Source organism: Camelina sativa, chromosome 12 (genome assembly GCF_030686135.1).
Source record: "Camelina sativa cultivar CO46 ecotype springtype chromosome 12, ASM3068613v1".
In the NCBI taxonomy this organism is placed as follows: Eukaryota; Viridiplantae; Streptophyta; class Magnoliopsida; order Brassicales; family Brassicaceae; genus Camelina; species Camelina sativa.
In genome coordinates this window covers 28,386,790-28,396,262 of record NC_141891.1, presented here as the reverse complement: position 1 = coordinate 28,396,262, position 9,473 = coordinate 28,386,790, and the positions used below count along the sequence as shown (strand labels likewise).

Genomic DNA, 9,473 nt, shown 5'->3' with positions numbered 1-9,473 from the left:
GAGGTTAACAAGTCTTTGGCAAAAAAAAAAAAAAAAAAAAAAGGGTAACAAGTAAGAAGCCCAACAACAAGGCCTTGTACATTGAGCTCTCTGATACAAACCATAACCACCTTCTGAGTCTGTGCCCGCTGACTGAGAAGATTTCAACGAGCAACGGCTTAGGTCAATCTGAGACGATGGCGAGCAGAGTTTACGTTCATTACCACCACGCCGATGCCTGCAGCAAAGCTCGCTGGAATGCCAGGTTCAGATTCTTAGCAATTTATAATTGAAATTGGATCGTTTCCGATTTGGGGGCGTTTGGTTAAGGAAGAGTACTGATCCTGAACCTTACCAGTTGTTGAAGAGAAGACATTAGAGCTCATAACATCAAATGTTTTGGATACTAACTTGCTTTGTTTTGTTCGGCAGAGAGACCTTTAGGTTTATGTATGATAGGCCTTGGCAACACGTTCTTGATTTCTATTCAAATGCAGTGGAAGGGAAACTTCCAGTCCTTGATTTGTTTCAGCCTAAGGTTAGTTTATCTTTTATCACCAACTTGTGTCAAGATGGCTTGTATCGTCCTCCTGATTGAAATAGTGTTCAAAATTCAGAAATATTTGGTCCATGATGAAGGGATAACTGATGGGATGCCTCTTGAAACTGAATTGGAGACTTGTACTAGGAGAGATGGGAGGTCGGGGAGGTGGGAAAGAGTCAATTTCAAGATCATTCTTTCGTACAATGGGACTTCTTTTGATGGATGGCAGAAACAGCCTGACTTACACACTGTTCAGGGGTAGGTTACTTTCATCCTTTCTTGGGCACATTGCATTTGAAAAAGAGTAGCAAACATGTACTTGCTCATTTTCCCCTGAAAAATGATTGTTCTAGCGTTTTGTGGTTTCCTAAAGTGTGGTAGAGAAGTCTCTCGGGGGATTTGTTGATGAAAAGAAAGCCCAACTGCTCAAGAAAAAATGTAAACCATTAGAAGGACGTGTACTTGTTGCTGGAAGAACTGACAAAGGAGTCTCTGCTCTTAATCAAGTTTGTTCTTTTTGTACGTGAAAATTCTGATTCCTTAGAAAATAGTTTATGGCTTTTCTTTCTCTTAAGTTGACCAATAAGTAACAGAAAACCATTTGATCTTTGTTCTCCATGAGTACTTCCAATTTTTGGCTCGTGAGGGTTGCCTCTTACTCAGATTAGCAGTAAATCATTGTGAGATTATACTACTTGTTTCAAGAACATGGCCATTCTGGCTAGTCAACGTGATTAATTGTAAGATTTTCTAATTTTAAGTTTTTCTCTTAGATACCTGGAGAAAAGACATCGAACCCATTGAAGTTGAAGATGCTATCAATAAGGATTCTTCTGGAAAACTTAGGGTTGTGTCAATCTCTAAGGTATACTCTCTATTCAGGATGGGTTTCGTCTCCTTTTTGAGTTTTCTGCAAACTATGATAAAAAAGTATGTGTAAGGATACACAAATTTTCTAATCGTATTTTTGGAACTATGAACTGAAACTGCAGGTTTCCAGATCATTTCACCCAAATTTCTCTGCAAAATGGAGGCGCTACTTGTATATCTTTCCCTTGGATGGTACTGAGCCATTGAGCGAAGGTGGCAAGAATCATGAGAACTTTATCTTTGATGAGAACCGTGAAAAGCAAAGAAATGGAGTAATCTTGAGCGAGGATGATGAGCTTGAAATTGAGGAAACCAACAAAGGTCTTCAAGTAGTAGAGAAGCCAAGTGACTTCAGTGTAAGCAAGGTTGATCAACTTTTACAGAAGCTTCAAGGGAAAGTATTATCGTACAAAATGTTTGCGCGTGATACAAAGGCTGCAAGAAACGAGTAAGAGCTCACACTTTAGCATCGCAACAGTTCTAGACCACTTTCTTACCAGCATGATAATTTAACTTTCTTATCAGCATGATGTACATTGCCATAAATTTGAAGTGTAAATGGTTTCTTATTTGGGTTATCTTTGACGTTTCAGAGGTCCACCTACAGAATGTTTCATGTACCATGCACGGGCAGCCGAGATTAGATTGTCCTGTTCTGTAAGTGTTTGATTATGTTCTCACATTAGATGTCATTTCTTTACTTCACACTCGATCATTCTAATGCCACTTGTTAAGGTGCTACACGCCATAGTTTCTACTTAAGAATTTAAGGTCTGGTTAAAAGCTCCTATTCTTTTTTATGTATAGCTCTTCATTTTTGTGGCATGGCTTTTTGGTGCATCAATAGCACTTTTTATCCTGGCTACTGAAGGATAGAAAACATGAGATTAACAAAAACAAAATTGTACATTACATCTTGGTTCTTGATTAAACGCTCTCGCGAGTTCTTATTCTTTTTGCAAGCGTGTCCTAAAGTGGAGATTTTCTCCCCATGTGAAACTAAAATTGACTTCTTTTGATGAACTGTACCAGGATTATGTAGAAGGAAGAAGGGTTATGTGCGTTGAGCTTGTCGCTAACCGATTTCTCCGCAAGGTGTTTACTTTAAGCCTAATATTAGCTTCAATTACACTTAACTTGCAATTTTTGGTTCTTTATAAAAAAGAATTACCTTTAACTTTTGAAAAGTAAAGAATCACACTACAAGACACATGCAAGAGAAATGGTACAACAGCAGCCTTGATGAGTATCTCATCATTAATGAGTCCTAAATTTTTTTCAAATTCTCTTCTCCACTTAAATCTTAGTTGTTTTTGTAACTTTCAGATGGTAAGAGTTCTTGTGGCAACATCAATCCGAGAAGCAGCTGCTGGTGCGGATAATGATGCATTGTTAAAACTGCTAGAAGCTTCATGCAGACGAGCCACAGCTCCTCCAGCTCCATCTGAAGGTCTCTGTTTATTTGACGTTGGTTATACTGATTTTGACCCTCAAATTTCTCTCATTTCCTGAGAATGGCATGTAACATTTACTCACATATTGAATGGAATCTGCATGGTTTAGATTAAATTTCCGCTTGTCGTTAGAGCAAGCAAGACTTTATTATATTAATGTCTCATAATTAATGGTCAAGGATGTAGCCTTGACAATGGTTTTTAGTTAATGGGGTGTATTGCAAGATCTATGTACATGTCATATATGATGAATGTGTGAAGAAATCATGTCATTATCTACAGAGAGATGGAAGAGACGTGTAATAATCAATCACGCATTTGTGTGTCATGTTTGTTGCAGATACATTATATGATATAAAAGAGATCAAGCGTTCATCTACTTCAGTTCCACAGGTAAATGTCCACACATCCATCAACTCTCATTGTATTTATACAGAACAAGGCAAACTCTTGTCTCTTCTCATGTCAAGTTGATGCTCTCGCTTGACACTCCTTTAGATGACCTCCCATCAGTTTCACTCACATATGTTGAATAGAAGTCGTCATCATCCCCTTCCTGCTCCCTCAACTCCTCAATCTTCTCCACAGCCTCTACTATGTCCAACCTTTTCTCCACGTCTGGTTCACAACAGCTCAATCCGATCCTCAAGAGTTTGAGAATCTGTCCTTCACAATGGCTTGTCTTGCCCATCTCCTTATCAAATAAATTTGGTGCCCATTCCCCATGGAAACCCAAGTTCACCCAACTCGCTAAATCCTCTTCACTACCTTGCGAGAAATTGGCTGGGAATTTTCCGGTTAGGATCTCCAAGATGAGTATGCCAAGCTGCCATACATCGGTTTTCTTGGTGATACGTTGGTGTTGCAAATACTCAGGGGATCTATAGGCTGCCATGTGCACTTGTGCCTTCTCTTGGTTGATCAACGGAATTAAGCCATAGTCTGTGAGAAGTGGTTCAAAGGCTTTGGTGAGGAGAACATTGGAGGATTTGAGATGACCATGTGGAGCCATTAGGCTAGGTAGATCATGGTGGAGATATAACAGCCCCCTTGCAACTCCTTTCACGATCTTCAATCTTGTTGGCCAGTCCAAACTTGGATTTCCTAACGATTGATTACCTACAAAGATTTGACTCTTAAGCAACAATAAATCATAGAGACTTGAAAGTGTAAAAATAACGAAAACTTACTATGAAGATTAACAGCCAAGCTTCCTCTCTCAGCAAAATCACATACCAATAACTTCTCCTCCTTCCTATAGTAATAAGCCACAATGGGAAGCAGATTATGGTGCCTTAACCTCCCTAATCTTTTCATGTGCTCTTGAAACTCATCCCTCCCTGCATTGTTCATCTGCTTGAACCTCTTCACGACCATCAATTGTCCGCTTGATAGCACTGCTTTATAGGATGCTCCAAAACATCCACTCCCAAGTATCTCAGCCGAAGCCTTCAACAGATCTTGCAGGTCAAATTTTTCCCTATCTTCCCTCAAGAATGAAAGCTTCGTGTTCTCCACTCCAGTTGCTGTAGCTGACCCATTGCGATGATCAGATTTATGTCGTCCTCTACGGGTTTGGTCCGCATCTCGGATGCCAGTTTTCTTTTGTAGACTTGATGGTCCGGTTTCTACCGCCAAAGTCAGTTGTTTATTCCTATAGTTGCGGTTGATTAGCACGATGATCACTCCAAGGATTATGAGTATTGCCAGCACCGTGACTATTATCTTTATAACGAGAGGGTCCCTTGATGATGATGATTTGGGTCGTACCTCAGGTTGTGGAGGAAGTTCTTTAAAAGGAGAATCACATTCTGTTTCCAGCGGTTTTCCACATAAGCCTTTGTTACCTTCAAACACCTTTGGATCCATCATGCTGAGACTCTCAGGGATTGGACCTGTTAATGCATTGTTTGAAAGGTTTATCAAGTGCAGCTCATGTCCAAACTCTGGTATTTGTCCAGTGAATTGGTTCCCGTCAAGTCTCAGTTCTAAAAGCTTGGGCAATTTGGTCACAGATGTCGGGATTTGACCAGTAAACTTGTTTTGTGCCAAATGGACCTTCTTCAACCACGCCATACCTTCAAAAGCATTATCTGGTATATCTCCTTCGAATTGATTGTTAGAGAGGTAAAGTGACTTGAGAGCAGCGAGTTTCTTGAACTCAGGGAATGGCCCTCCGAACTTGTTGTTCCTGAAGCTTAGAGTCCTCAAGGATGTCAAACCCGACAATGCCTCAATGTCTATAGAACCAGAAAGCTCCAAATTCTCTATCTGCAGTCCCCAGACGGAGCCGCTATTGCACAAGACACCAGGCCAAGTGCAAGGAGGGGTTTTAGCATCCCAGGAGGCCAACGCGTTTGCCTGCCCAACAACTAAAGATTTCTTGATGTTGAGGATAGCCTCGGAATTCGAAAGACCATGAGTGGCTGTGGAGAAGAGAAGGAGGAGACACACTAGTGGTACCATAATGATGTATAGGCTGAGGCAACGCGCCTGCATGGGATGCATGAGGCGCGCGCTCTGGAGGAAACCTTTCAGAAGGGGACAATGTGGTGTTACGGCTTGAGTTGGATTGACACAGCAGAGAGAAAAAAAAAAGATGAATGGTAAAGAGAAGAAGGCTTTGCATCAAAAGCATTCCAATAATAGGTTAGTGGTGAAACTTAAATTTCTAATTGCTGACCTGTGATGTCTTTTAAGATTACATCAGACAGCACCAATACACAATTTCTCTGTTTTATTTTCTGTCTCATCCACTGAACAACCCCATTGTCTATATTGGTAAACCCTAAACCCAAACTTGGTACGTACGTTTGAAACAAGATTTAGATATTTTCATTGTTATCTGGTAAAAATCAGAGGAAGATACCATCTTTGTTCGACAGATAAACAACAGGAACCAACTGAAATCAGCCAAAAAACAAAGAATCTGACACTAGATGAAAAGTACACACTTACTCTTGTAAAATTTTTCATTACTTCCATTAAGTTTATTATTTCCTAAACTACATTTGCAAATCTTATCTGACTTACAAAAAAAAAAACTACTCCCTTGGTATCATTTTATAAGATTTTTTTTTTTTGGCTAAAAGCATAAAGATTATTTATAAAAATTCAACCAATAGAAAAAAGTAGTCAGAATTTTAAAAGTCATAAACTATTTAATTAAAAAAGTTATGCTTGAGAACATCTAATAAAAAAATTATACATTTTGGGACAGAGGGAGTATAAAATAACTTTCCAATTAAACTTTATATTCCCAAGAAAAGAAAATAGAAAAGTCTCGATGGGCTAATGAAGTTGGTTACATCTGTAAGGAGACGATTAGAAAGATAGTCAAAGTTGTCTGTTGGGATGCACTGCTAATATTAGCATTAGTCAAACGCGTTTCTCCAAAATTCAAAATTAGTGTTATTCATATATAAACTCATTGAGTATCTGTTTGTTGCAGAACAATACCGAGAGAATAAGCAGTTGAAATGGTGAAAAGCTCCGATAAAAGAGAAGGAAATGTTACGTTGGCCATCGACAGAGACAAAGAGAGCCAAAACGTGATGAAATGGGCTGTCAGCAATCTTCTTAGCCGAGGCCAAACTATTACTCTTCTTCATGTCAAAATCAAACAATCCTCGTCTTCTCTTCCCTATTCCGGTATATGACAAACCCTCTGTTTTAACTTCTTTATTTGAGGTCTTATTCTTATGATATTCATATTAACATATAATTTGATTCAATTGCAGGATCTAACCTGTCTAAGTCAGGCGATGATGCATCCGATTTGTTTCTTCCCTTCCGTTGCTTCTGTGCTAGAAAAGAGGTACGTTGTCGCTTCACTTTCTATCTTCTCAAGCGTTTCTTTTCATTTGACGGACTCTTGTTTTTGACAGATCATATGCCAAGATGTGGTTGTGGAGGACGTTAGTGCGGCTAAAGGAATAGTTGACTACGTGGAACAGAATGGAATCGAGACTCTAGTACTCGGTTTATCGAAGATGAATCTTTTAAGGTAATGAGGCAAATGCTTTTCTCCTTTGCTTAAAAACTAAATCTAAGCACATTTATATATATATATGCTCTATTTGATAGAAGGTTCAAAGCAGCGGATGTTTCAAGTACCGTCATGAAAAAGGCACCGAGTTTCTGTACAGTATATGTAATCTCTAAAGGGAGAATCTCGTCTCTGAAATCATCTACAAGTTTACCTCCGACTTCCACTATGCGGCACCATGTACACACTCCGACGAACAATCTGAATGGTATATATATGACCAAATATTTTTCAAGGACACCACATAAGAATTAAACTAATTTTTCCTTAACTGATCAAGCTAAGTGGGTTTCATTCATGTTGCAGCTGAAAGGAGGAAACAAACAATGCAAAGAACACAAGACGAGATCAAGATTGAGATCAAGTATGTTTCTCATCTATATATATATATATATTCATTCTTGTTCGTAAGATAAATGTTACTTATGGCAACCACACATGTTGTATAGGTCTCCCTTTTCGACAAGAGGATACGAAGGCATTTACCATCCCTCGATGACAGACTCTGACATATCATTTGTGAGTAATGGAAGACCGAGCGTGGATCAGATGTTTCCTTCCTTGTATGACAATGTGGATATTCCTCGGCTCTCAGTCAGTTCTGAGTATGGACAAAATCGATCCAGTTTTGCTACATCATACACATCAGGAAAGGAGTCTATAGATCTTGGCTCATCATATACAGGACACTCTTCAAGCTCACTTGAAAGTGGGAGACCATCATTTTCATTACAGTGCCAGGTATTTGCACTACTTTTTATACCACTACTCTACATCATCTGCGCATGAGAAAATGTTTACCTAATGCAAAATCTGACAGGATGAGATTGAAGCCGAGATGAGAAGGCTGAAAATGGAGCTAAAGTCTACAATGGAAATGTATAACAGTGCCTGCAAGGAAGCAATCTCTGCAAAGAAGGCGGTATGTTTTGAGTTTATAACAATCAGAAGCTAATTTCCTGTCAGATTCTCTCTCACCAAACTTATGATATGGTTCTCCTCTTCTCAGGCTAATGAGTTACACAAGTGGAAAGCAGATAAGGAACATATATTAGAAGAGGTGAGACTTGCGAAAGAAGCAGCGATGGCAACGGCAGAGAGGGAGAAAGAAAAAAGCAGAGCAGCCATGGAAGCGGCAGTGGCAGCTCAAAGAATATCAGAACTTGAGACTCAAAAGAGAAAGCATATTGAAACCGCAGAGGAAAAGAAGAGGGGAGTGAAAACTGATTTAAGGTACAGAAAATACAGCATTGAGGAGATTGAAGAAGCCACAGAAGAGTTCTTGCCTAGTCGCAAGATTGGAGAAGGAGGCTATGGACCTGTTTACAAGGGAACACTAGATTATACTAAAGTGGCAATAAAAGTTCTAAGACCAGACGCGGCACAAGGAAGGTCTCAGTTCCAGCAAGAGGTTGAAGTACTAACATGTATGAGACATCCAAACATGGTTCTCCTGCTTGGTGCCTGTCCGGAATACGGATGTTTAGTGTACGAATACATGGCCAATGGTAGCTTAGAAGACTGTCTCTTCAGACGAGGAAACTCCCCAATCCTTTCTTGGCAGCTAAGATTTCGTATAGCCGCTGAAATCGCAACCGGTCTTCATTTCCTACACCAGATGAAACCGGAGCCTTTGGTGCACCGTGACCTTAAACCGGGAAACATATTACTTGACAAACATTTTGTCAGCAAGATTTCAGATGTGGGCTTGGCCAGGCTCGTCCCTCCATCTGTTGCTGATACTGCAACCCAATATAGAATGACGACAACCGCTGGAACATTCTTTTACATAGACCCCGAATATCAGCAGACCGGTATGTTGGGGACTAAATCAGACGTTTACTCGTTTGGCATTATGCTTTTGCAAATACTTACAGCTAAGCCACCAATGGGTTTGACTCATCACGTCGAAAGAGCAATTGAAAAAGGAACTTTTGCTGAGATGTTAGACCCAGCTGCTCCTGACTGGCCAGTCGAAGAGGCCTTGGTTGCAGCAAAACTTGCTCTACAGTGTGCAGAACTAAGACGCAAAGACAGACCTGACTTAGGGAATGCTGTTTTGCCTGTGCTTAACAAACTCAGGGATCTAGCCGAAGAAAGCATTAACTTTAGCAGAAGCCAACGGCCTTTGCCAGGTAGGAGCTCAGTGTCGACGACTTCACTACAGGAGATTATGAGTGATCCACAACTACAGTATAGATATGATAGCTCAGGTTTCAACGACAGTTCTACATCTTGAAGAGGGAAATCCAAGTCAGAAACAATCATAGAGGAGCCGAGCAAACTTTTTTTGGTCGAGATCAAGAATTGTTGTTACCCACATAGTGGGGGTATACGGATACAAATAATTTTACAGAGTTTTTTTTATTTTATTTTTTATTTGTTTACATGTATATTGGGGTTTAGAGTTCCTATGGGTATCGTATTAATATTAACAGTAACCCCTTTGAATCTATACCATACAAGCTTTGATTTTTGCTTATAAGGGAATAACATTTTGATTACCTTATTGTATTTTTAAAATTAATTGTTTAATTCATTTAATTACAATGAAAAGCTATGTACAACGTTTATACTT

General features: G+C 39.6%; 3 protein-coding genes across 11 annotated transcripts; 2 read left to right on the top strand and 1 right to left on the bottom strand.

Moving 5' to 3' along the window:
• On the top strand, positions 1 to 6,426 carry LOC104732519 (uncharacterized). Of its 6 annotated transcripts, none has more exons than XM_010452066.3 (11): positions 1 to 244; positions 412 to 517; positions 597 to 781; positions 897 to 1,042; positions 1,297 to 1,388; positions 1,516 to 1,841; positions 1,987 to 2,050; positions 2,426 to 2,488; positions 2,720 to 2,843; positions 3,188 to 3,240; positions 6,299 to 6,426. In XM_010452066.3, the coding sequence occupies exons 1-11, from the start codon at positions 177 to 179 to the stop codon at positions 6,323 to 6,325; spliced, it is 1,254 nt and encodes a 417-aa protein (XP_010450368.1). In that variant the 5' UTR covers positions 1 to 176; the 3' UTR covers positions 6,326 to 6,426. The 6 variants fall into 6 exon arrangements, with proteins under 6 accessions (XP_010450368.1, XP_010450369.1, XP_010450367.1 ...); XM_010452067.3 differs by lacking the exon at positions 6,299 to 6,426 and adding an exon at positions 4,623 to 5,702; XM_010452065.2 differs by lacking the exon at positions 6,299 to 6,426 and having other exon boundaries at positions 3,188 to 4,075.
• LOC104732521 (pollen receptor-like kinase 1) lies at positions 3,066 to 5,485 on the bottom strand. Of its 3 annotated transcripts, XM_087478606.1 has the most exons (3): positions 5,311 to 5,485; positions 4,038 to 5,273; positions 3,093 to 3,966 (listed from the first exon to the last, which is right to left on the bottom strand). In XM_087478606.1, the coding sequence occupies exons 1-3, from the start codon at positions 5,483 to 5,485 to the stop codon at positions 3,308 to 3,310; spliced, it is 2,070 nt and encodes a 689-aa protein (XP_087334732.1). In that variant the 3' UTR covers positions 3,093 to 3,307. The 3 variants fall into 3 exon arrangements, with proteins under 3 accessions (XP_010450371.3, XP_087334732.1, XP_087334731.1); XM_010452069.3 differs by having other exon boundaries at positions 3,066 to 3,966; positions 4,038 to 5,442; XM_087478605.1 differs by having other exon boundaries at positions 3,835 to 3,966; positions 4,084 to 5,355.
• On the top strand, positions 6,327 to 9,399 carry LOC104732522 (U-box domain-containing protein 35). Of its 2 annotated transcripts, none has more exons than XM_087478603.1 (8): positions 6,327 to 6,498; positions 6,588 to 6,664; positions 6,735 to 6,853; positions 6,937 to 7,103; positions 7,202 to 7,259; positions 7,345 to 7,636; positions 7,716 to 7,817; positions 7,905 to 9,399. In XM_087478603.1, exons 1-8 carry the CDS (start codon positions 6,327 to 6,329, stop codon positions 9,132 to 9,134), a joined length of 2,217 nt encoding a protein of 738 aa, XP_087334729.1. In that variant the 3' UTR covers positions 9,135 to 9,399. The 2 variants fall into 2 exon arrangements, with proteins under 2 accessions (XP_087334729.1, XP_087334728.1); XM_087478602.1 differs by having other exon boundaries at positions 6,934 to 7,103.
• Positions 9,400 to 9,473: the final 74 nt, after the last annotated feature.